Genomic DNA, 27,824 nt, shown 5'->3' with positions numbered 1-27,824 from the left:
GTGACGTCCTGGTCACCACAATAGAGTTCTATCAGACACTACTGAAGCCCCGGCTGCCATGGTAACATCCCTGCTGCTGTGTGTACTATGCACAGGACAGCAGGGAGAGTGTGAGGTCCTGGTCACAATAGATCTCTATCAGACTCTACTGAAGCCCTGGCTGCCATGGTAACCTCCCTGCTGCTGTGTGTACTATGCACAGGACAGCAGGGAGAGTGTGAGGTCCTGGTCACCACAATAGAGCTCTATCAGACTCTACTGAAGCCCTGGCTGCCATGGTAAGCTCCCTGCTGCAGTGTGTACTATGCACAGGACAGCAGGGAGAGTGTGAGGTCCTAGTCACCACAATAGATCTCTATCAGACTCTACTGAAGCCCTGGCTGCCATGGTAACCTCCCTGCTGCTGTGTGTACTATGCACAGGACAGCAGGGACAGTGTGAAGTCCTAGTCACCACAATAGAGATCTCTCAGGGTGAATAGCACAAGGGATGAAAAGATCCAGGTTCTAGTCCCGAAGGGAAGAAATGGTTATTAAATAAAAAAAGTTTAAAAAAAACCCACCAAAATACTAAAAGTTTAAATGGCCCCCTTCCCAGTTTTACATATAAAATTTACAAACCATAAAAGAATAAACATATTACATATCGCCACGTCCCAAAAAGTGTGAGCTATTAAAATATTAAAAAATATTTCCGCTCGGTGAAGGCCGTAACAGAAAAAAAACCTCTAAACCACGCAATTCGCCATTTTTAGTCACCTTGTCCCCCCAGAAGATGTCCCTGGATGTGAGAGGCATGTGGTGCTGTATTCTCCTATATGTAGACCTGGCTCTCTACTGTCACCTGCGTCTCATCTCCTCCAAGTCCTTTTTTTTTTAATTATATGCATTTTAAATTTGGCGACTAAAATTTAATTTGGCTCCTACATTTTTTAGTTTAGGAGCCAATGGCTCCTGGTCATTTTTTTTTGTCTGGAGCACTGACAGTGCTGGCTCAAGAGATGCTGTGCAGCAGACCCCCCGCCGGTCATACAGTGCTGGCTCGAGAGATGCTATGCAGCGGACCCCCCGCCGGTCATACAGTGCTGGCTCAAGAGATGCTGTGCAGCAGACCCCACGCCGGTCATACAGTGCTGGCTCGAGAGATGCTGTGCAGCAGACCCCACGCCGGTCATACAGTGCTGGCTCGAGAGATGCTGTGCAGCAGGTCCCCCGCCGGTCATACAGTGCTGGCTCGAGAGATGCTGTGCAGCAGACCCCACGCCGGTCATACAGTGCTGGCTCGAGAGATGCTGTGCAGCAGGTCCCCCGCCGGTCATACAGTGCTGGCTCGAGAGATGCTGTGCAGCGGACCCCTGCCGGTCATACAGTGCTGGCTCGAGAGATGCTGTGCAGCGGACCCCCCCGCCGGTCATACAGTGCTGGCTCGAGAGATGCTGTGCAGCGGACCCCCCCGCCGGTCATGCAGTGCTGGCTCGAGAGATGCTGTGCAGCGGGTCCCCCGCCGGTCATACAGTGCTGGCTCGAGAGATGCTGTGCAGCGGACCCCCCCGCCGGTCATACAGTGCTGGCTCGAGAGATGCTGTGCAGCGGACCCCCCGCCGGTCATGCAGTGCTGGCTCGGTTGGTGCTGTGCAGCGGACCCCCCGCCGGTCATGCAGTGCTGGCTCGGTTGGTGCTGTGCAGCGGACCCCCGCCGGTCATACAGTGCTGGCTCGGTTGGTGCTGTGCAGCGGACCCCCCGCCGGTCATACAGTGCTGGCTCGGTTGGTGCTGTGCAGCGGACCCCCCTCCGGTCATACAGTGCTGGCTCGGTTGGTGCTGTGCAGCGGACCCCCCGCCGGTCTTGCCATCAGTTTTTTGTGTGGAAAGTTGTCAGGACAATACAGAGAGATTTGCCGGATCTCGTGCCCTTTGTGTATTTTTCACGTGCAGTGCGATCGTGCACCTTCTGTAAAGGGCGTTCCCCATAGACTTCACTGGGGCTGATAATCTGCACCAAAACTGCCAAAAAAAAACAAAACGCACCAAACCCCATTAATAGTGCGTATTCATGTGCAGTTTTCTGCATACACGTACAAGGTGAGCCGGCGGCCTCGGGGCCACACATCCCATATTGTATCAGGACATAATGGCTGAGACTGCCCCAGTCTTAATCCAGTGTCACATCCTATCCTACTGAGCGTCGGTGTAATTTACTCCACAAATTAGTCATTTAGTACCACGAGAGGTACCCCCCCCCCCCCCCCTTCCAAATGATGTAAAAAATAGTGGGGAGTGCTCCAAGAAACTCGCCCTGCTACTTATTACTGATTTTTACACCAGCTTTCTGATGCATCGCTGCACAGATCGTGGGATAACCCCCTTAAAGGGGTTGTCATTTGGGACTTTTCTCGCCCATTGCGCGGATATGTGCTGGTCTCGCCTGTCTGACAGAGAGCGCTCCGCACATGCACCCTGCGCGCTCCATACATTTCTATGGGAAGTCCTATAGAGAGGAATGTAGAGCGCACCGCCCGCCCCTGCGCAGCCAGCGCTCGGCTATGTTTGCATCTTTCATCGAAACGAGTGGCCATGCATGCACAGCTGCTCTCTGCTCCCTTTGGGGGTCCCGTTCTATAGATAGGTGGGACCCGCACCCATGTACCACCAGTGTCTCATCACCTGAAGGGGTTTTGCGTACAGAGGCCAGTAATTGGCTGTAGCGATCACAGGACTCGAGACGCCATTGTAATCTTTTTACACTGCTTTCTGCTCTTTGGGACACACCTTCTCGGGGGCAGGGGACACCTGTCCTCAGTACTCGACAGCGGGGGCGGGGGACACCTGTCCTCAGTACTCGGGGGCGGGGGACACCTGTCCTCAGTACTCGGGGGGCGGGGGACACCTGTCCTCAGTACTCGGGGGGCGGGGGACACCTGTCCTCAGTACTCGGGGGGCGGGGGACACCTGTCCTCAGTACTCGGAGGCGGGGGACACCTGTCCTCAGTACTCGGAGGCGGGGGACACCTGTCCTCAGTACTCGGGGGCGGGGGACACCTGTCCTCAGTACTCGGAGGCGGGGGACACCTGTCCTCAGTACTCGGGGGCGGGGGACACCTGTCCTCAGTACTCGGGGGCGGGGGACACCTGTCCTCAGTACTCGGGGGCGGGGGACACCTGTCCTCAGTACTCGGAGGCGGGGGACACCTGTCCTCAGTACTCGGAGGCGGGGGACACCTGTCCTCAGTACTCGGAGGCGGGGGACACCTGTCCTCAGTACTCGGAGGCGGGGGACACCTGTCCTCAGTACTCGGAGGCGGGGGACACCTGTCCTCAGTACTCGGAGGCGGGGGACACCTGTCCTCAGTACTCGGAGGCGGGGGACACCTGTCCTCAGTACTCGGAGGCGGGGGACACCTGTCCTCAGTACTCGGAGGCGGGGGACACCTGTCCTCAGTACTCGGAGGCGGGGGACACCTGTCCTCAGTACTCGGAGGCGGGGGCGGGGGACACCTGTCCTCAGTACTCGGAGGCGGGGGCGGGGGACACCTGTCCTCAGTACTCGACAGCGGGGGCGGGGACACCTGTCCTCAGTACTCGACAGCGGGGGCGGGGGACACCTGTCCTCAGTACTCGGGGGCGGGGGACACCTGTCCTCAGTACTCGACAGCGGGGGCGGGGGACACCTGTCCTCAGTACTCGGGGGCGGGGGACACCTGTCCTCAGTACTCGGAGGCGGGGGACACCTGTCCTCAGTCCTCAACTGTAGGGGGGGCCTTTTCATTATCCCAAGCAGGGGTGGGGTCGCCTCTCCTCAGTACTTGATAGCTGGGGGGCCTGCCCTCCTTGACTGTTGGGGGTGCCTCTCCTCAGTACTTGACAGCGGGGGTGGGGTGCCTTTCCTTATTACTTGATAGCTGGGGGGGCCTGCCCTCCTTGACTGTTGGGGGGGCCTCTCCTCACCACTCGGACTCGGGGGCGTTTGTCATCAGCATTTACAGCTGTCTAAAGCCGGAGTTGTTTGCACCCTGGTCACCCCTGTGGGCGCAGTCTCTTCTCTATGGTGGAGGCTCCAGATTACCCGGAGAAGTCTGACCATCTTCTCCTCTAATTCCTGGGACGGTGATTTTAGCAGACGGCTCCACTGGAAACCTTCCTATGATCCTATTACTCGGTTCCATTTTCTGTACGTGATTATCACGGCGACCATCTTACTTGAGTTGTGAATGATGATTTTGCTTACTGCAGGAACATGCACATGAGTGACTCTGGAGGTATGTAGTGAGCATGCTCGGTGTCAGCGCAGGAAGGAGGAGGGAGTAAGGAGCTGTGACCATCACTGTTGACTGCTGTGGTATAGTGGGCATGCTCTGTGACCAAGGCAGAGGTCTCAGTGCAGGCAGGAGGTGAGCTGGGAGCAGCATGACTCCTGTGGTATAGTGGGCATGCTCTGTGACCAAGGCAAAGGTCGCAGTGCAGGCAGGAGGTGAGCCGGGAGCAGCATGACTCCTGTGGTTATAGTGGGCATGCTCTGTGACCAAGGCAGAGGTCGCAGTGCAGGCAGGAGGTGAGCCGGGAGCAGCATGATTCCTGTGGTATAGTGGGCATGCTCTGTGACCAAGGCAGAGGTCGCAGTGCAGGCAGGAGGTGAGCTGGGAGCAGCATGACTCCTGTGGTATAGTGGGCATGCTCTGTGACCAAGGCAGAGGTCTCAGTGCAGGCAGGAGGTGAGCTGGGAGCAGCAGGACTCCTGTGGTATAGTGGGCATGCTCTGTGACCAAGGCAGAGGTCGCAGTGCAGGCAGGAGGTGAGCTGGGAGCAGCATGACTCCTGTGGTATAATGGGCATGCTCTGTGACCAAGGCAGAGGTCGCAGTGCAGGCAGGAGGTGAGCTGGGAGCAGCAGGACTCCTGTGGTTATAGTGGGCATGCTCTGTGACCAAGGCAGAGGTCGCAGTGCAGGCAGGAGGTGAGCTGGGAGCAGCATGACTGCTGTGGTATAGTGGGCATGCTCTGTGACCAAGGCAGAGGTCGCAGTGCAGGCAGGAGGTGAGCTGGGAGCAGCAGGACTCCTGTGGTATAGTGGGCATGCTCTGTGACCAAGGCAGAGGTCGCAGTGCAGGCAGGAGGTGAGCTGGGAGCAGCATGACTCCTGTGGTATAGTGGGCATGCTCTGTGACCAAGGCAGAGGTCGCAGTGCAGGCAGGAGGTGAGCTGGGAGCAGCATGACTGCTGTGGTATAGTGGGCATGCTCTGTGACCAAGGCAGAGGTCGCAGTGCAGGCAGGAGGTGAGCCGGGAGCAGCATGACTGCTGTGGTATAGTGGGCATGCTCTGTGACCAAGGCAGAGGTCTCAGTGCAGGCAGGAGGTGAGCTGGGAGCAGCATGACTCCTGTGGTATAGTGGGCATGCTCTGTGACCAAGGCAGAGGTCGCAGTGCAGGCAGGAGGTGAGCCGAGAGCAGCATGACTGCTGTGGTTATAGTGGGCATGCTCTGTGACCAAGGCAGAGGTCGCAGTGCAGGCAGGAGGTGAGCTGGGAGCAGCATGACTGCTGTGGTATAGTGGGCATGCTCTGTGACCAAGGCAGAGGTCGCAGTGCAGGCAGGAGGTGAGCTGGGAGCAGCATGACTGCTGTGGTATAGTGGGCATGCTCTGTGACCAAGGCAGAGGTCGCAGTGCAGGCAGGAGGTGAGCTGGGAGCAGCATGACTGCTGTGGTTATAGTGGGCATGCTCTGTGACCAAGGCAGAGGTCGCAGTGCAGGCAGGAGGTGAGCTGGGAGCAGCATGACTGCTGTGGTTATAGTGGGCATGCTCTGTGACCAAGGCAGAGGTCGCAGTGCAGGCAGGAGGTGAGCCGGGAGCAGCATGATTCCTGTGGTATAGTGGGCATGCTCTGTGACCAAGGCAGAGGTCGCAGTGCAGGCAGGAGGTGAGCTGGGAGCAGCAGGACTCCTGTGGTTATAGTGGGCATGCTCTGTGACCAAGGCAGAGGTCGCAGTGCAGGCAGGAGGTGAGCTGGGAGCAGCATGACTGCTGTGGTATAGTGGGCATGCTCTGTGACCAAGGCAGAGGTCGCAGTGCAGGCAGGAGGTGAGCTGGGAGCAGCATGACTGCTGTGGTTATAGTGGGCATGCTCTGTGACCAAGGCAGAGGTCGCAGTGCAGGCAGGAGGTGAGCAGCAGGACTCCTGTGGTTATAGTGGGCATGCTCTGTGACCAAGGCAGAGGTCGCAGTGCAGGCAGGAGGTGAGCTGGGAGCAGCATGACTGCTGTGGTATAGTGGGCATGCTCTGTGACCAAGGCAGAGGTCGCAGTGCAGGCAGGAGGTGAGCTGGGAGCAGCAGGACTGCTGTGGTATAGTGGGCATGCTCTGTGACCAAGGCAGAGGTCGCAGTGCAGGCAGGAGGTGAGCTGGGAGCAGCAGGACTCCTGTGGTATAGTGGGCATGCTCTGTGACCAAGGCAGAGGTCGCAGTGCAGGCAGGAGGTGAGCTGAGAGCAGCATGACTGCTGTGGTTATAGTGGGCATGCTCTGTGACCAAGGCAGAGGTCGCAGTGCAGGCAGGAGGTGAGCCGGGAGCAGCATGACTGCTGTGGTATAGTGGGCATGCTCTGTGACCAAGGCAGAGGTCGCAGTGCAGGCAGGAGGTGAGCCGGGAGCAGCAGGACTCCTGTGGTATAGTGGGCATGCTCTGTGACCAAGGCAGAGGTCGCAGTGCAGGCAGGAGGTGAGCTGAGAGCAGCATGACTGCTGTGGTTATAGTGGGCATGCTCTGTGACCAAGGCAGAGGTCGCAGTGCAGGCAGGAGGTGAGCTGAGAGCAGCATGACTGCTGTGGTTATAGTGGGCATGCTCTGTGAGGGAGAAGGAAGTAATTGGTGACCATGAAGTATTCACCTCTGTAAGTGAGTATTATAGGTATAAATTCACTGTGCAGGAATAGTCATAGAGAACTCTGACCATCACATATTATAGAAGTGTTACCTATAACCTTGCCATCTGACAATAATGAGATGACTGCTGAGAAAACTGTACAAAGCAGGAAGTGTTGGTCTGGTGAAAGGCTCAGTACAGGCCTTCCTGTAGATCGTAACCTGGACATTATCATTGGATGGAAGTATATGTGGTACCATGTTCGTGGTCTGCTCGTGGGTGGCGCCTCCTGTGCACACGTCGCGCAGTTTCGACCAGGCCTGAGATGCTTTGGTCGGGTCCCTTCTGGTTTGTTCTCTGCAGCCGCACAGATCAGGCCATGGTGCCCTCATGGTGGTCTCCACATTGGCATGGTGGGCAGGTGGGGACATCTCTGGGCAGGACACATCCAGGGGAGTCCAGATCTTCTACAAATACTCAAATTGGTGAAATAGACGCTGTCCGTGTGTACGACGGATCCCACAACCAAGGGAACCGCACTCACCGCTCCTAAAGGTTCCTGCAGATGTCACCAAGAAGAAGCTGGAGCCGACGGCTTACCTGGAGCCACGTGCTGTACTGGGTGTGAGGCGTGCCGTGTGATAGACGGGTGTGAGGCGTGCCGTGTGATAGACGGGTGTGAGGCGTGCCGTGTGATAGACGGGTGTGAGGCGTGCCGTGTGATAGACGGGTGTGAGGCGTGCCGTGTGATAGACGGGTGTGAGGCGTGCCGTGTGATAGACGGGTGTGAGGCGTGCCGTGTGATACATGGGTGTGAGGCGTGCCGTGTGAGACGCGGGTGTGAGGCGCGTCGTGTGAGGCGCGTCGTGTGAGGCGCGTCGTGTGAGGCGCGTCGTGTGAGGCGCGTCGTGTGAGGCGCGTCGTGTGAGGCGCGTCGTGTGAGGCGCGTCGTGTGAGGCGCGTCGTGTGAGGCGCGTCGTGTTACAGGATGGCAGCGATACAAAAAATAAAATTTATAAAATTTGTCATAAATTCTTAAAGTCATGACCTGGTGAATTGTAGACAAACTAATTGATACAATTCACATCTGAGTCCGACTATTTCCTCAGATAAATAAGTTATTTTTGACGTGAGATGACGTTAATGATAAAATGTAGTTCTGCATTATACAATAATACACAGGTATTATAACCAATAAATCTGCATATTTGTATAAGTTTATAAACATACAGTGCAGACAAAGTTTGGACACACCTTCTCATTCAAAGAGTTTTCTTTATTTTCATGACTATGAAGGCATCAAAACTATGAATTAACACATGTGGAATTATATACATAACAAACAAGTGTGAAACAACTGAAAATATGTCATATTCTAGGTTCTTCAAAGTAGCCACCTTTTGCTTTGATTACTGCTTTGCACACTCTTGGCATTCTCTTGATGAGCTTCAAGAGGTAGTCCCCTGAAATGGTCTTCACTTCACAGGTGTGCCCTGTCAGGTTTAATAAGTGGGATTTCTTGCCTTATAAATGGGGTTGGGACCATCAGTGGCGTTGAGGAGAAGTCAGGTAGATACACAGCTGATAGTCCTACTGAATAGACTGTTAGAATTTGTATTATGGCAAGAAAAAAGGAGCTAAGTAAAGAATAACGAGTGGCCATCATTACTTTAAGAAATGAAGGTCAGTCAGTCAGTCAGCCGAAAAATTGGGAAAACTTTGAAAGTAAGGGCTATTTGACCATGAAGGAGAGTGATGGGGTGCTGCGCCAGATGACCTGGCCTCCACAGTCACCGGACCTGAACCCAATCGAGATGGTTTGGGGTGAGCTGGACCGCAGAGTGAAGGCAAAAGGGCCAACAAGTGCTAAGCATCTCTGGGAACTCCTTCAAGACTGTTGGAAGACCATTTCAGGGGACTACCTCTTGAAGCTCATCAAGAGAATGCCAAGAGTGTGCAAAGCAGTAATCAAAGCAAAAGGTGGCTACTTTGAAGAACCTAGAATATGACATATTTTCAGTTGTTTCACACTTGTTTGTTATGTATATAATTCCACATGTGTTAATTCATAGTTTTGATGCCTTCATAGTCATGAAAATAAAGAAAACTCTTTGAATGCGAAGGTGTGTCCAAACTTTTGGTCTGTACTGTACATAAGTAAATAAACACAATGATTCATGCGAATGAATATATATATATAGCGTTGATATAAAGCATTACAAGCTTAACAATACAGGTGAGTGGAAATAACTTGTCACATTATAACCAAGCTATTATCAGGTTAGGATATCACAATAGGAACATCATTTATATACATCACTTCTGTGACATCAGGACGGGCATGTGTAATCCTAGACATCAATAAGGAATACTAAATGCATTCCACCCCCTCTAACCAACTACACATCACATGACCTCAAGATGGGCAAACCCATCCAAGGATATAACTTAGAAGAGACACCTGTATCCTTCCGCCCCATCCTGGACTATTTTCACACATATAACTTTGGTAAGACTATTAAGACAAATAACAGGGATCTAGGATCAAAGCTATTATTATATCTGAAATGGGAAGAACGTGGAACAAGTCTTTCCTGTGGGAATCCATCACTTAGCTTGGCGAAGAATGTTACTATCAATATGGGCAGCACGGTGGCTCAGTGGTTAGTGGTGGCTCAGTGATTAGCTCTGGGGTCCTAAGTTCAAATCCGACCAAGGGCAACATCTGCATGGAGTTTGTATGTTCTCCCCGTGTCTGTGGGGGTTTCTTCCAGGTTCTCCGGTTTCCTCCCACACACCTTGGATTGTGAGCCCTATTGGGGACAGTTGGATGATGATGTCTGTAAAGCGCTGCGGAATATAGTAGCGCTATAGAAGTGCATAAAATATAAGCAATCATTTAACGCTCTGATAAATTCTGAGTCTTGATTCTTCTGCAGGTAGAATGAAGCCTCACAATATCCTGAGACTACATCTTAATATGGAGATGATCAATTTATTTATTTATTAACCAATCTAGATGGTATAATTTTACCCACACTATCCAATTAGTCTTAATAAAATGAAATATTCTTTGTGTCTCTTACTGAGTCCTAGTAGGAATTTCACTTCTGCTCCTAGGAACGCTGGGTGGTCCATCATCGCATATCTCATCATAGCTTTCATCTTGATAGACCTCTCTAGAGAGCTCAACTTGTCCTTGTGTGTCTAAGCCTGTCTTCTAACCTCTGTAGGTGTCTAGCTCTTTGGTTTTATAATCTCCTGGTTGCTTAGTTCTCTCCTCATCCGTGTATCTGGCTTATTTCCAAAAACGTATCAGTTAGACACACCTTCCTAACTTGAAGTTTTCCAATCCTTATCGGTTAGGCGTGTACACATGATAAGGACTATGGTGTCACTGTATTAACCAGAATGCATCTCTGCTGCTGTTGTAATGTCACCTTCTCATACCTAGGTGGCACTGTTGTATAAGCTATTAGCATCATACTATAAAGAGTTAATTACGCAAGTCTGACTTCATCTTGCATTCTATACATTTGTCATCTAGAACCTTAAATCAGAACGATAAGGATTAACTTTGACACATATACTAATTAAAATGAAGACTTGGTTGTACTATTAGACATCTCTCAATCTGTCAAAGTTATGGTACAGATAGAAATACAATCGGACACTTGCACGTGTGTCTTGAAAGAGTAGTTAATTGCTAGTTAGAATAACATGGCTCTCTTCGGACAGAGACTCATTTACACAGTCTAAGGCTGCTTTCACACTGGCGTTTTAGTTTCCGTTGGTGAGATCCGTTCAGGGCTCTCACAGGCGTCCGAAACGGAATCCGTTTTGCCCTAATGCATTCTGAATGGAAAAGGATCGGCTCAGAATACATCACTTTGCCTCCGTTCTGTCTCTGTTCCGCTCTGGAGGCCGCCTGCAGCGTTTTGGTGTCCGTCTGACGAAACTGAGCCAAACGGATCAGTCCTGACACACAATGTAAGTCAATGGGGACGGATCCGTCTATGGCACAATCTGGCGCAATAGAAAACGGATCCGTCCTCCATTGACCTTTCAATGGTGTTCTAGACTGATCTATTTTGGCCATGTTCCAGATAATACAAACGGATCCGTCTGAACGGATGCAGACGGTTTTATTATCTGAACGGATCCGTCCATGACTGATCCGCACAAAATGCGAGTGTGAAAGTAGCCTAATACTTAAAGATTCTTCCTATATTTTAGGGATGTATTCTATATCTTTTATAACATTACATACATAACAATACCATATATCCTATTGAGTCTCTTATACTTAAAGAATTAAGGTTCATTACACGTGTATGTATATATAATATACCGTATATAGTCACAGATTGGTTGCTGCTCTCGTTCCTCTATTCACTCACTTGCTGCTTCATTAGCAGACCGCACGCTGTATCCCATGTTTAGAGAACATACTGACCTCCTCGTGCTTTATCTTTAAATATAAATCTTTTAGAAGACCAGGAGAGCTCTCTCCGACTGGCACAATTATAGAGAAAAAAAATGAGAATACACTTTAGGAACGTGCCGCCTTTCCATAAACTTGTGCAAAATGGTGAACATATCACAAGATGGCAGATGCCACACTATTAAACATAGCAATTCATGCTTGATTCATGTTGGGCCAATAATTTTTACGACAAGTGATACAGTTGTGTTCAAAATAATAGCAGTCAGACATCCCTAATCTGATCAATCTCTGTTTTTGGTATAGATGATATTTCTACATGGCAGATAATTTACTATCAGGTGTAGTAGAGTAATAGAAACCCAACAGTCAGGACATGCATGCCGCTGATTCTCTGTAATTCAATCACTAATTGAACGGAGCATGTTCAAAATAATAGCAGTGTGGAGTTCAATGAGTGAGGTCGTTCATTCTTTGAAAAACAGGTGGCCATTATTACCCTTATTTAAGGAAGGAAGGCAGCACATGTCGTACCTGTCGGTTACAGCGCATTTCTCTCTGAAACTCTGAGGAACGTGGGTCGTTCCAGAGATTGTTCAGAAGAACAGCGTACCTTGATTAAAAAGATGATTGGAGAGGGGAAAACATATAAAGAAGCGCAGAAAATGATCGCAAATGCTTTAAAATGGAAACCAAAAAGACGTGGAAGAAAGCGAAAAACTACCATTCGAATGGATAGAAGAAAAGCCAAAATGGCGAGGACTCGGCCGACAATCTGCTCCAGGAAGATGAAGAAGGTGTAAAGTTCCCTGTGAGTCCTGTTACAAGGAGAAGACGCCGAGCGATCTGCAAGAAGCCCCCGCAAAGTCCCACTGCTGGAAACAAGATGTGTGCTGAAGAGCTTACAATCTGCCAAAGAGCCCATTGACCGGCCTGAAGAGACATTCTGTGGACTGATGGAAGTGAGATTGTTCTGTTTGGGTCTAGTGGCCGGAGACAGTTTGTCAGACGACCCCCAGACACTGAATTCAGCCCCAGTACACTGTGAAGACAGTAAAGCATGGTGGACAAGCATCATGAGATGGGGATGTGTCTCATACTACGGTGTTGGGAGTATTTATCGCAGACCAGGGATCGTGGATCAGTTTGAATCCATCAGAATACTGGAAGAGGTCAGGCTGCCTTATGCTGAAGAGGAAATGCCCTTGAAATGGGTGCTCCAACAAGACAACGACCCCAAACACACCAGTAAACGGGCAACATCTCGGCTCCAGACCAACAAGACTGACGTCATGGAGCCGCCGGCCCAATCCCCGGGTCTTAATCCAATAGAAAACTTGTGGGTGACATCAAACATGCAGAGTCTGAGAGAAAAACCAAGTAATAGAGAAGAACGGTGGAATGTGGTCCGATCCTCCTGGGCCGGAATACCTGGGCACAGGGGCAGAAGGTGGTGACTCCGAGCAGCACAGACGTCCAGCAGGTCTCAGAGACAGCGGTTATACAACTAAGTATTAGTGACGGGATTCAGAGGGAAGAGAAGCTTCAGACATTTCTCAGTTTATAGAGTGAATGTCTGAGATTGTAAAGAAGACGACAAACACTGCTATTTTTTTGAACAGTCTAATATTCACTTTTCTTCGATTGTTTTAGAGGAACAACACAAATGTGATATATTTTTCTTCATGTTTTAATTTGGAATAGAATGTGCAGTGTTCCCGATGCATCTGTGTGGATGGAGATAGAAGCTATTGGAAGGATTCTGAGCTTTATTCACTTATTAAACACACTGCTATTATTCTGAACACAACTGTACATGGGTGTGAGGCTTGTGATGTGTTACAGGATGACAGTGATACACGGGCGTCCTGCGTGTGATGTGTTACAGGATGGCAGTGATACACGGGCGTCAGTCATGTGATGTGTTACAGGATGGCAGTGATACACGGGTGTCAGTCATGTGATGTGTTACAGGATGACAGTGATACACGGGCGTCAGTCATGTGATGTGTTACAGGATGACAGTGATACACGGGCGTCCTGCGTGTGATGTGTTACAGGATGGCAGTGATACACGGGCGTCAGTCATGTGATGTGTTACAGGATGGCAGTGATACACGGGTGTCAGTCATGTGATGTGTTACAGGATGACAGTGATACACGGGCGTCAGTCATGTGATGTGTTACAGGATGACAGTGATACACGGGCGTCAGTCATGTGATGTGTTACAGGATGACAGTGATACACGGGCGTCAGTCATGTGATGTGTTACAGGATGGCAGTGATACACGGGCGTCAGTCATGTGATGTGTTACAGGATGGCAGTGATACACGGGCGTCAGTCATGTGATGTGTTACAGGATGGCAGTGATACACGGGCGTCAGTCATGTGATGTGTTACAGGATGACAGTGATACACGGGCGTCAGTCATGTGATGTGTTACAGGATGACAGTGATACACGGGCGTCAGTCATGTGATGTGTTACAGGATGGCAGTGATACACGGGCGTCAGTCATGTGATGTGTTACAGGATGGCAGTGATACACGGGCGTCAGTCATGTGATGTGTTACAGGATGGCAGTGATACACGGGCGTCAGTCATGTGATGTGTTACAGGATGACAGTGATACACGGGCGTCAGTCATGTGATGTGTTACAGGATGACAGTGATACACGGGCGTCAGTCATGTGATGTGTTACAGGATGACAGTGATACATGGGCGTCAGTCATGTGATGTGTTACAGGATGACAGTGATACACGGGCGTCAGTCATGTGATGTGTTACAGGATGGCAGTGATACACGGGCGTCAGTCATGTGATGTGTTACAGGATGGCAGTGATACATGTGATGTTACAGGAGGACAGTGATACACGGGCGTCAGTCATGTGATGTGTTACAGGACGGCAGTGATACACGGGCGTCCTGCGTGTGATGTGTTACAGGATGGCAGTGATACACGGGCATCAGTCATGTGTTGTGTTACAGGATGGCAGTGATACATGTGATGTTACAGGATGACAGTGATACACGGGCGTCAGTCATGTGTTGTGTTACAGGATGGCAGTGATACATGTGATGTTACAGGATGACAGTAATACACGGGCGTCAGTCATGTGATGTGTTACAGGACGACAGTGATACACGGGTGTCAGTCATGTGTTACAGGACGGCAGTGATACACGGGCATCAGTCATACAGGATGGCAGTGATACACGGGCGTCCTGCGTGTGATGTGTTACAGGACGGCAGTGATACATGTGATGTTACAGAATGACAGTGATACATGGGCGTCAGTCATGTGATGTGTTACAGGATGACAGTGATACACGGGTGTCCTGCGTGTGATGTGTTACAGGATGGCAGTGATACACGGGCGTCAGTCATGTGATGTGTTACAGGATGACAGTGATACACGGGCGTCAGTCATGTGATGTGTTACAGGATGACAGTGATACACGGGCGTCAGTCATGTGATGTGTTACAGGATGACAGTGATACACGGGCGTCAGTCATGTGATGTTACAGGATGACAGTGATACATGTGATGTTACAGAATGACAGTGATACATGGGCGTCAGTCATGTGATGTGTTACAGGATGACAGTGATACACGGGCGTCCTGCGTGTGATGTGTTACAGGATGGCAGTGATACACGGGCGTCAGTCATGTGATGTGTTACAGGATGACAGTAATACACGGGCGTCAGTCATGTGATGTGTTACAGGACGACAGTGATACACGGGCATCAGTCATACAGGATGGCAGTGATACACGGGCGTCCTGCGTGTGATGTGTTACAGGACGGCAGTGATACATGTGATGTTACAGAATGACAGTGATACATGGGCGTCAGTCATGTGATGTGTTACAGGACGGCAGTAATACACGGGCGTCAGTCATGTGATGTGTTACAGGATGACAGTGATACACGGGCGTCCTGCGTGTGATGTGTTACAGGATGGCAGTGATATACGGGCATCAGTCATGTGTTGTGTTACAGGATGGCAGTGATACATGTGATGTTACAGGATGACAGTGATACACGGGCGTCAGTCATGTGATGTGTTACAGGATGACAGTGATACACGGGCGTCAGTCATGTGATGTGTTACAGGATGACAGTGATACACGGGTGTCAGTCATGTGATGTGTTACAGGATGACAGTGATACACGGGCGTCAGTCATGTGATGTGTTACAGGATGACAGTGATACACGGGCGTCCTGCGTGTGATGTGTTACAGGATGACAGTGATACACGGGCGTCCTGCGTGTGATGTGTTACAGGACGGCAGTGATACATGTGATGTTACAGGATGACAGTGATACACGGGCGTCAGTCATGTGATGTGTTACAGGATGACAGTGATACACGGGCGTCAGTCATGTGTTGTGTTACAGGACGGCAGTGATACATGTGATGTTACAGGATGGCAGTGATACACGGGCGTCAGTCATGTGTTGTGTTACAGGACGGCAGTGATACATGTGATGTTACAGAATGACAGTGATACATGGGCGTCAGTCATGTGATGTGTTACAGGATGACAGTGATACACGGGCGTCCTGCGTGTGATGTGTTACAGGATGGCAGTGATACACGGGCGTCAGTCATGTGATGTGTTACAGGATGACAGTAATACACGGGCGTCAGTCATGTGATGTGTTACAGGACGACAGTGATACACGGGCATCAGTCATACAGGATGGCAGTGATACACGGGCGTCCTGCGTGTGATGTGTTACAGGACGGCAGTGATACATGTGATGTTACAGAATGACAGTGATACATGGGCGTCAGTCATGTGATGTGTTACAGGACGGCAGTAATACACGGGCGTCAGTCATGTGATGTGTTACAGGATGACAGTGATACACGGGCGTCCTGCGTGTGATGTGTTACAGGATGGCAGTGATATACGGGCATCAGTCATGTGTTGTGTTACAGGATGGCAGTGATACATGTGATGTTACAGGATGACAGTGATACACGGGCGTCAGTCATGTGATGTGTTACAGGATGACAGTGATACACGGGCGTCAGTCATGTGATGTGTTACAGGATGACAGTGATACACGGGTGTCAGTCATGTGATGTGTTACAGGATGACAGTGATACACGGGCGTCAGTCATGTGATGTGTTACAGGATGACAGTGATACACGGGCGTCCTGCGTGTGATGTGTTACAGGATGACAGTGATACACGGGCGTCCTGCGTGTGATGTGTTACAGGACGGCAGTGATACATGTGATGTTACAGGATGGCAGTGATACACGGGCGTCAGTCATGTGATGTGTTACAGGATGACAGTGATACACGGGCGTCAGTCATGTGATGTGTTACAGGATGACAGTGATACACGGGCGTCAGTCATGTGTTGTGTTACAGGACGGCAGTGATACATGTGATGTTACAGGATGGCAGTGATACACGGGCGTCAGTCATGTGTTGTGTTACAGGACGGCAGTGATACATGTGATGTTACAGGATGGCAGTGATACACGGGCGTCAGTCATGTGATGTGTTACAGGATGACAGTGATACACGGGCGTCAGTCATGTGATGTGTTACAGGATGACAGTGATACACGGGCGTCAGTCATGTGATGTGTTACAGGATGGCAGTGATACACGGGCGTCAGTCATGTGATGTGTTACAGGATGGCAGTGATACACGGGCGTCAGTCATGTGATGTGTTACAGGATGACAGTGATACACGGGCGTCAGTCATGTGATGTGTTACAGGATGACAGTGATACACGGGCGTCAGTCATGTGATGTGTTACAGGATGACAGTGATACATGGGCGTCAGTCATGTGATGTGTTACAGGATGACAGTGATACACGGGCGTCAGTCATGTGATGTGTTACAGGATGGCAGTGATTCACGGGCGTCAGTCATGTGATGTGTTACAGGATGGCAGTGATACACGGGCGTCAGTCATGTGATGTGTTACAGGATGGCAGTGATACATGGGATGTTACAGGAGGACAGTGATACACGGGCGTCAGTCATGTGATGTGTTACAGGACGGCAGTGATACACGGGCGTCCTGCGTGTGATGTGTTACAGGATGGCAGTGATACACGGGCATCAGTCATGTGTTGTGTTACAGGATGGCAGTGATACATGTGATGTTACAGGATGACAGTAATACACGGGCGTCAGTCATGTGATGTGTTACAGGACGACAGTGATACACGGGTGTCAGTCATGTGTTACAGGACGGCAGTGATACACGGGCATCAGTCATACAGGATGGCAGTGATACACGGGCGTCCTGTGTGTGATGTGTTACAGGACGGCAGTGATACATGTGATGTTACAGAATGACAGTGATACATGGGCGTCAGTCATGTGATGTGTTACAGGATGACAGTGATACACGGGTGTCCTGCGTGTGATGTGTTACAGGATGGCAGTGATACACGGGCGTCAGTCATGTGATGTGTTACAGGATGACAGTGATACACGGGCGTCAGTCATGTGATGTGTTACAGGATGACAGTGATACACGGGCGTCAGTCATGTGATGTGTTACAGGATGACAGTGATACACGGGCGTCAGTCATGTGATGTGTTACAGGATGGCAGTGATACACGGGCGTCAGTCATGTGATGTGTTACAGGATGACAGTGATACATGTGATGTTACAGAATGACAGTGATACATGGGCGTCAGTCATGTGATGTGTTACAGGATGACAGTGATACACGGGCGTCCTGCGTGTGATGTGTTACAGGATGGCAGTGATACACGGGCGTCAGTCATGTGATGTGTTACAGGATGACAGTAATACACGGGCGTCAGTCATGTGATGTGTTACAGGACGACAGTGATACACGGGCATCAGTCATACAGGATGGCAGTGATACACGGGCGTCCTGCGTGTGATGTGTTACAGGACGGCAGTGATACATGTGATGTTACAGAATGACAGTGATACATGGGCGTCAGTCATGTGATGTGTTACAGGATGGCAGTGATACACGGGCGTCAGTCATGTGATGTGTTACAGGATGACAGTGATACACGGGCGTCAGTCATGTGATGTGTTACAGGATGACAGTGATACACGGGCATCAGTCATGTGATGTGTTACAGGACGACAGTGATACACGGGCGTCAGTCATGTGATGTGTTACAGGACGGCAGTGATACACGGGCATCAGTCATACAGGATGGCAGTGATACACGGGCGTCCTGCGTGTGATGTGTTACAGGACGGCAGTGATACACGGGCGTCAGTCATGTGATGTGTTACAGGATGGCAGTGATACACGGGCGTCTTGCGTGTGATGTGTTACAGGACGGCAGTAATACACGGGTGTCAGTCATGTGATGTGTTACAGGATGACCGTGATACACGGGCGTCAGTCATGTGATGTGTTACAGGATGACAGTGATACACGGGCGTCAGTCATGTGATGTGTTACAGGATGACAGTGATACACGGGTGTCAGTCATGTAATGTTACAGGATGACAGTGATACACGGGCGTCAGTCATGTGATGTGTTACAGGACGGCAGTGATACACGGGCGGCAGTCATGTGATGTGTTACAGGATGGCAGTGATACACGGGCGTCTTGCGTGTGATGTGTTACAGGACGGCAGTAATACACGGGCGTCAGTCATGTGATGTGTTACAGGATGACAGTGATACACGGGCGTCCTGCGTGTGATGTGTTACAGGATGGCAGTGATATACGGGCATCAGTCATGTGTTGTGTTACAGGATGGCAGTGATACATGTGATGTTACAGGATGACAGTGATACACGGGCGTCAGTCATGTGATGTGTTACAGGATGACAGTGATACACGGGCGTCAGTCATGTGATGTGTTACAGGATGACAGTGATACACGGGTGTCAGTCATGTGATGTGTTACAGGATGACAGTGATACACGGGCGTCAGTCATGTGTTGTGTTACAGGACGGCAGTGATACATGTGATGTTACAGGATGACAGTGATACACGGGCGTCAGTCATGTGATGTGTTACAGGATGACAGTGATACACGGGCGTCATTCATGTGATGTGTTACAGGATGACAGTGATACACGGGCGTCAGTCATGTGTTGTGTTACAGGACGGCAGTGATACATGTGATGTTACAGGATGACAGTGATACACGGGCGTCAGTCATGTGATGTGTTACAGGATGACAGTGATACACGGGCGTCATTCATGTGATGTGTTACAGGATGACAGTGATACACGGGCGTCAGTCATGTGTTGTGTTACAGGACGGCAGTGGAACACTCAGACGTTCTGGGTCTCTGGGTAAGATCCGTGATGTCCTAAGGAGGAGCAGTGAAATGTTGGTGAAGAAGCTACAAGGGACGACACCTCCGGAACCACGAAGCACAAAGTAAATGGTGCACAACACACATCAGTGACTCATTCTGGGACATGTTGAACGTGACGTACACATTACAGACGGAGTAGTCTTCACACCGGCCTCTGCAGGAGCCCGGCCTTCTTGCCTCCTGGCTTAGTGCCTCTCCTCTTTTCTCTTACAGTATGAAGCGTGCTGCCTCCCTGAACTATCTCAATAAATCCAGCGACGAGACCTTCCAGGTAAGAAGCGTCCCAAGGTGGGAGGTCTCTTCCTTGCAGATTTGCTCCATATTTCTCCATTAAGAGTAACTTTATGAAACTTCTTTTTATTTTCAGGGCTCTCAGAATCCTCTGTCTGAAACTCGAGGCTTGAGCGCCAGTAACATTGACCTGTCGTCCCACAGCTAATGGCTGGTGCTGGATAACGGGGACCCCTGCACCCTCACAATTAAACTCATCGCACTCCCGCCTCGATATGGCCCAGTGGCCACTAAGCCTGTATTATAGTCTGATAATGCCAGCCCCCCATGACCCGATGAACCCAGATCAGATTATAGGATTTAGCTGACTGGAGGAGCCCATCGCCTGGTGACCCCAGACTCTACTCTCAGCGAATTCTCCTATTCTAAGGTAGCACCACCACTCCCATCACTGTACTGGAGCAACACTACACTCCTCATCACTCTGCTCAATAGTACTGGAGAAACACTACAACTCCCATCACTGTTCTCTATAAAAATGTCAAGGCACTACAACTCCATCATTGCATCCTATAATAAAACAGTAACACTACACCTCCTATCTCAATGCTGTAAGATGATGGATTCACAGGGTGGCATTACAGACAGGTTTCTTCACCGTCAGATGGGGGTGAGTCGTCGGTCACCAGGATGGAAGGCGCTTCAGGGATTGTGGGGTTCTGGGGAGTCTGGTGGTGGTGAATCTGGGGGGGATCTCGTCTGTTGGGATCATTAGCACTTTAATAATAAATACTCCACCCCCACCCTGGTTGTTGACTTCTCTTCTTTTTTCTGCACTGCCATCTTTCCTGGTGCATGGTCCTCTGTCATCTTCATGCATGAAACCTTGCTTCTGTGTGCCCCAAGGGAAGGAGGACAGATCTGCACACCTCTCATGATGGACATGGTAACTGATACCACAGCACTGCCTGGGATGTCTGGATCCGCTGCAGCCCCTCACCCCCTTCATGTGACATAATTTGAACATTTTCTCAGGAAAATAAAATACTTGAAAATGTGTTGATTTCTTCTTTATTATTAAGAACCGTAAGAGAGGGTTCTGCTCAGGACCCTCCACCAGCCAGCGTGAAGAGCAGCCAGGACCAGCTTGCGTATGTCCACCACATCATGCCCAATCCTATGTTCTCAAGGGAGATAACCCCAAGAGATGTCTGAACCCCCTAAAATAATTGTACTCTGTATATCACTACATACCCCAAAATATCTGTACCCCCTTATATCACTACATATGTACGCCCTGTGCAGAGAGTGTCTACCTGTAACTGGAGTGTCCCTTATTTACTGCCAAATGAGGAGGCTGGACGGGTGGTTCATCCATGGAAAGTGTCTACATGTAACTAGAGTGTCCCCTACTTACTGCCCGATGAGGCTGGACGGGTGCTTCATCCGCGGAGAGTGTCTACATGTAACTAGAGTGTCCCCTACTTACTGCCCAATGAGGCTGGACGGGTGCTTCATCCACGGAGAGTGTCTACATGTAACTAGAGTGTCCCCTACTTACTGCCCAATGAAGAGGCTGGATGGGTGCTTCATCCGCGGAGAGTGTCTACATGTAACTAGAGTGTCCCCTACTTACTGCCCGATGAGGCTGGACGGGTGGTTCATCCGCAGAGAGTGTCTTAATGTCACTGGAGTGCCCTCTCCTTACTGCCCAGCTGAGGGGGCTGGACGGGTGGTTCATCCGCAGAGTGTCTAAATGTCACTGGAGTGCCCTCTACTTAGTGCCCAGATGAAGAGGCTGGATGGGTTGTTCATCCGCAGAGCGTGTCTACATGTACCTGGAGTGCCCTCTCCTAACTGCCCGGATGAGGAGGCTGGATGGGTTGTTCATCCGCAGAGCGTGTCTAAATGTCACTGGAGTGCTCCTTCCTTACTGCCCGGCTGAGGAGGCTGGATGGGTGCTTCATCCGTGGAGAGTGTCTACATGTAACTGGAGTGCCCTCTCCTTACTGCCCGGCTGAGGAGGCTGGATGGGTGGTTCATCCGCAGAGAGTGTCTACATATAACTAGAGTGCTCCCTCCTTACTGCCCGGCTGAGGAGGCTGGATGGATGGTTCATCCGTGGAGAGTGTCTACATGTCACTGGATTGCCCTCTCCTTACTGCCCGGCTGAGGAGGCTGGATGGGTGGTTCATCCGCAGAGAGTGTCTAAATGTCACTGGAGGTCTCCCTCCTTACTGCCCACAAGTGCTAAGCATCTCTGGGAACTCCTTCAAGACTATTTCAGGGGACTACCTCTTGAAGCTCATCAAGAGAATGCCAAGAGTGTGCAAAGCAGTAATCAAAGCAAAAGGTGGCTACTTTGAAGAACCTAGAATATGATGTATTTTCAGTTGTTTCACACTTGTTTGTTATGTATATAGTTCCACATGTGTTAATTCATAGTTTTGATGCCTTCATAGTCATGAAAATAAAGAAAACTCTTTGAATGAGAAGGTGTGTCCAAACTTTTGGTCTGTACTGTACATGCAACTGGAGTGCTCCCTCCTTACTGCCCGGCTGAGGAGGCTGGATGGATGGTTCATCCGTGGAGAGTGTCTACATGTCACTGGAGTGCCCTCTCCTTACTGCCCGATGAGGAGGCTGGACGGGTGCTTCATCCGTGGAGAGTGTCTACACATCACTGGAGTGCTCCCTCCTTACTGCCCGGCTGAGGAGGCTGGATGGGTGCTTCATCTATGGAGAGTGTCTAAATGTCACTGGAGTGCCCTCTTCTTACTGCCCGGCTGGATGGGTGGTTCATCCGCGGGGAATGTCTACACATCACTGGAGTACCCTCTCCTTACTCCCTGGCTGGATGGGCGGTTCATCCGCGGGGAATGTCTACACATCACTGGAGTGCTCCCTCCTTACTGCCCGGCTGAGGAGGCTGGAAAGGTGGTTCATCCGCGGAGAGTGTCTACATGTTACTGGAGTGCTCCCTCCTTACTGCCCGGCTGAGGAGGCTGGATGGGCGATGCCTCCAGGGAGTGTTTTACGTAACTGGAGTGCCCTCTACTTACTGCCTAGCTATGAGGAGCTGGAAGGGCGTTGCATCCACGGAAAGTGTGTTCACGTCACTGGAGCGACCCCCTCATTACTGCTCAGATGAGGGGGGAACTTCCTATATAAACCAGACCTCACCACTCCCTCCTGGCCAGATTATTGTGCTTTCTGCCTCTATGTAGTTCTTGAGCGTCCTCCTAGACTGCTGTGCTTACCTGTTACCAACCCGCACTGTTATTTGATACTGCTTGCTTCAGCTACTAAAGTGCTCCAAATTGTCTCACTCTCAACCATTGGACTCCTTACCTACCATCCAGGCCTAGACGACTGCTCATTTCAAGTGAGCAATTGTGACATCACTCTAACAGAATAATCTGGCCACAAAATATGGTGTCTGCTATGACAACTTTGAGGAAACAAGTTTCTGAACTGCAGGAATTTGGTGCCACCTATCAAAAAAACTTTTCACAGCTACAAGGCTTAGTACAAAATCAACAAAGAGAAATAATTCAATTGCAAAGACAACTTTTGGATGTGCGCGGCTCAGCCAGGGATACACGCATGCCATTTCCATCAACGTTCAATGGTAATCAACGTCATTATTGGGGGTTCATTAATCAAAGCCGCATATATTTTCAAATGCAGCCAGCTCCAGTCCTTACCAGTGACCAGAAAAAAGTATTGTTCATCATCAATATTTTGACTGACGAAGCTCTTGCATGGGCTTCTCCGTACGTGGATACAAATAGTCATCTTTTGAATGAATTGAATAACTTCGTCTCTGGTATGAGTCAAGTCTTTGATGACCCTAACCGTTGTTCCACAGATGAAGCCAAACTACAGAATCTACGACAAGGGAAACGTTCGGTGGCTGAATACTCTGCAGAATTCCGCTATTGGGTCGCTCATACTACATGGAATCTAGCAGCCCATAAAAAACAGCTTTGGCAAGAACTTTCAGAACAAGTAAAAGATGAGCTTGCTATAGTGGAAGCCCCTGATGATTTGGAGGACCTTATTTAATTGTGTATCCGAGTTGATCAGAGACTTTCTGAAAGGAAGAGGGAAGAACTCTGGGCATTGGGAAATATATAGTCAGGTCCATAAATATTGGGACATCGACTCAATTCTAACATTTTTGGCTCTGTACATCACCACAATGGATTTGAAATGAAACATACAAGATGTGCTTTACCTGCAGACTGTCAGCTGTAATCTGAGGTATTTACATCCAGATCCGGTGAACGGTGCAGGAATTACAGCAGTTTGCATCTGTGCCTCCCACTTGTTAAGGGACCAAAAGTAATGGGACAGAATAATAATCATGAATCAAACTTTCACTTTTTAATACTTGGTTGCAAATCCTTTGCAGTCAATTACAGCCTGAAGTCTGGAACGCATAGACATCACCAGACGCTGGGTCTCATCCCTGGTGATGCTCTGCCAGGCCTCTACTGCAACTGTCTTCAGCTCCTGCTTGTTCTTGGGGCATTTTCCCTTCAGTTTTGTCTTCAGCAAGTGAAATGCTCAATCGGATTCAGGTCCGGTGATTGACTCGGTCATTGCAGAACATTCCAAAACTCTTTGGTTGCTTTTGCAGTATGCTTTGGGTCATTGTCCATCTGCCCTGTGAAGCGCCGTCCAATGAGTTCTGAAGCATTTGGCTGAATATGAGCAGATAATATTGCCCCAAACACTTCAGAATTCATCCTGCTGCTTTTGTCAGCAGTCACATCATCAATAACTACAAGAGAACCAGTTCCATTGGCAGCCATACATGCCCACGCCATGACACTACCACCACCATGCTTCACTGATGAGGTGGTATGCTTAGGATCATGAGCAGCTCCTTTCCTTCTCCATAATCTTCTCTTCCCATCACTCTGGTACAAGTTGATCTTGGTCTCATCTGTCCATAGGATGTTGTTCCAGAACTGTGAAGGCTTTTTTAGATCTCGTTTGGCAAACTCTAATCTGGCCTTCCTGTTTTTGAGGCTCACCAATGGTTTCCATCTTGTGGTGAACGCTCTGTATTCACTCTGGTGAAGTCTTCTCCTGATGGTTGACTTTGACACACATACACCTACCTCCTGGAGAGTGTTCTTGATCTGGCCAACTGTTGTGAAGGGGGTTTTCTTCACCAGGGAAGGAATTCTTCGGTCGTCCACCACAGTTGTTTTCCGTGGTCTTCCGGGTCTTTTGGTGTTGCTGAGCTCACCGGTGCGTTCCTTCTTTATAAGAATGTTCCTGGCAGTTGTTTTGGCCGCGCCTAATGTTTTTGCTATCTCTCTGATGGGTTTGTGGTGTTTTTTCAGCCTAATGATGGCTTCACTGATAGTGACACCTCTTTGGATCTCATCTTGAGTGTTGACAGCAACAGATTCCAGATGCAGATAGCAGACTGGAAATGACCTCTGGACCTTGTATCTGCTCATTGTAATTGGGATAATGAGGGAATAACACACACCTGGCCATGGAACAGCTGAGAAGCCAATTGTCCCATTACTTCTGGTCCCTTAACAAGTGGGAGGCACATATACAAACTGCTGTAATTCCTGCACCGTTCACCTCATCTGGATGTAAATCCCCTCAGATTACAGCTGACAGTCTGCAGGTAAAGCCATCTCACATCCATTGTGGTGGTGTATAGAGCCAGAAATGTTAGAATTGTGTCCATGTCCCAATATTTAAGGACCTCACTGTACCTACCTATACTTTCAGTGAGTCCATACCTGAACCAATGCAGATTGATGTCGTACAGAAATCTCTAACTACAGCAGAAAAAGAGAGACGGTTTACAGAAAACCTTCTGTGGGGAGTCAGGGCATTATGCTAAAAAATGTCCAAATTCCAAACAAGGTCCGTAGAACAATTGCTGTCATGGAGGTAAAAGAACAGATTAAACTAGAAACATCATATCTTTTGGACTCAAAAATAAATTCTATTTCTCCTTTAGCTCTGGGTGATGAGAAGAGAACGGCTCCCGGGTCTCATTTTATAATGCTAATCCACATCTGCCCTGAAGATCTCCTGTTCTGCTCGACTCTGGGGCCGGTGGTATCTTCATGGACATAACCTTGGCTCATGAAAATAATATTACACTGTTAACAAAGACAACACCTACAGACATGGAAACTGTTGAGGGGTCACCACTTTCATCGGGCCCAACAGACTGTGAAGCTTCAAGACCTCATTAAACCTGATCACCGTGAAGTTAATAATTTTTCACTGATTCCTTCCCCAAAGTTTACAGTAATTTGGGGTATCCCTTGGCTTTCTATTCACAATCCATCTGTTGACTGGGAAACTCGTGTACAGTTTACCTCTGAATTTTTTTTCCAGCTGAATTGCCTGCATAAACCCAACTCTTCATTGCCTGAGAGCATCTCTGAACTGTCTGCTAAAGAACTATTACCTCCGCAGTACAGAGGATTTCAGGATGTCTGTGATAAGAAGAATGCAGATAAACTACTCCCACATCATCCATATCATTGTCTAATAAAACTGCTACCTGGAGCTGAAATACCATAGTAACACAATATATAAGGCCGAAAAAAGCCCTCTGTCCATCCAGTTCGGCCTGTCATCCTGCAAGTTGATCCAGAGGAAGGCAAAAAAAAAACTGTGAGGTAGAAGCCAATTTTCCTCACTTTAGGGAAATAAATTTCTTCCCAAATCCAATCAGGCATCAGAATAACTCCCTGGATCAACGACCCCTCTCTAGTAGCTATAGCCTGTAATATTATTACACTCCAGAAATACATCCAGGCCCCTCCTGAATTCCTTTATTGTACTCACCATCACCACCTCCTCAGGCAGAGAGTTCCATAGTCTCACTGCTCTTACAGTAAAGAATCCATATTCTCACTGCTCTTACAGTAGAGTCCATAGTCTCACTGCTCTTACAGTATAAAGTCCATAGTCTCACTGCTCTTACAGTATAGAGTCCATAGTCTCACTGCTCTTACAGTAAAGAGTCCATAGTCTCACCGCTCTTACAGTAAAGAGTCCATAGTCTCACTGCTCTTACAGTATAGAGTCCATAGTCTCACTGCTCTTACAGTATAGAGTCCATAGTCTCACTGCTCTTACAGTAAAGAGTCCATAGTCTCACTGCTCTTACAGTAAAGAGTCCATAGTATCACTGCTCTTACAGTAAAGAGTCCATAGTCTCACTGCTCTTACAGTATAGAGTCCATAGTCTTACTGCTCTTACAGTAAAGAGTCCATAGTATCACTGCTCTTAAAGTAAAGAGTCCATAGTCTCACTGCTCTTACAGTAAAGAGTCCATAGTCTCACTGCTCTTACAGTATAGAGTCCATAGTCTCACTGCTCTTACAGTAAAGAGTCCATAGTCTCACTGCTCTTACAGTAAAGAGTCCATAGTCTCACTGCTCTTACAGTAAAGAGTCCATAGTCTCACTGCTCTTACAGTAAAGAGTCCATAGTCTCACTGCTCTTACAGTATAGAGTCCATAGTCTCACTGCTCTTACAGTATAGAGTCCATAGTCTCACTGCTCTTACAGTATAAAGTCCATAGTCTCACTGCTCTTACAGTATAGAGTCCATAGTCTCACTGCTCTTACAGTAAAGAGTCCATAGTCTCACCGCTCTTACAGTAAAGAGTCCATAGTCTCACTGCTCTTACAGTATAGAGTCCATAGTCTCACTGCTCTTACAGTATAGAGTCCATAGTCTCACTGCTCTTACAGTAAAGAGTCCATAGTCTCACTGCTCTTACAGTAAAGAGTCCATAGTATCACTGCTCTTACAGTAAAGAGTCCATAGTCTCACTGCTCTTACAGTATAGAGTCCATAGTCTCACTGCTCTTACAGTAAAGAGTCCATAGTATCACTGCTCTTAAAGTAAAGAGTCCATAGTCTCACTGCTCTTACAGTAAAGAGTCCATAGTCTCACTGCT

The 27,824-nt window shown here is 49.2% G+C and overlaps 2 protein-coding genes across 5 annotated transcripts in view; one reads left to right on the top strand and one right to left on the bottom strand.

Annotated features, from left to right (window-relative positions):
• KLC4 (kinesin light chain 4) overlaps positions 1-20,912 on the top strand; it is a 68,611-nt gene extending 47,699 nt beyond the window's left edge. For all 4 annotated transcript variants that reach the window (XM_040430884.1, XM_040430883.1, XM_040430887.1 and 1 more), the window contains exons 13-15: positions 19,562-19,686; positions 19,838-19,895; positions 19,992-20,912. In XM_040430884.1, the coding sequence (XP_040286818.1) occupies positions 19,562-19,686; positions 19,838-19,895; positions 19,992-20,063 (255 nt within the window). In that variant the 3' untranslated portion in view covers positions 20,064-20,912. The remainder of the gene's footprint in view (positions 1-19,561; positions 19,687-19,837; positions 19,896-19,991) is intronic.
• Positions 4,678-6,314, bottom strand: LOC120999857 (sialidase-like). The gene is made up of 2 exons (XM_040430888.1): positions 6,214-6,314; positions 4,678-6,055 (listed from the first exon to the last, which is right to left on the bottom strand). Exons 1-2 carry the CDS (start codon positions 6,267-6,269, stop codon positions 4,693-4,695), a joined length of 1,419 nt encoding a protein of 472 aa, XP_040286822.1. The 5' UTR covers positions 6,270-6,314; the 3' UTR covers positions 4,678-4,692.
• Positions 20,913-27,824: the final 6,912 nt, after the last annotated feature.

The sequence above is a fragment of the Bufo bufo genome, chromosome 4, assembly GCF_905171765.1.
Source record: "Bufo bufo chromosome 4, aBufBuf1.1, whole genome shotgun sequence".
Lineage (NCBI taxonomy): Eukaryota > Metazoa > Chordata > Amphibia > Anura > Bufonidae > Bufo > Bufo bufo.
Note: the sequence above shows the minus strand (reverse complement) of the source record. Positions and strands in the feature narration are given on the sequence as shown.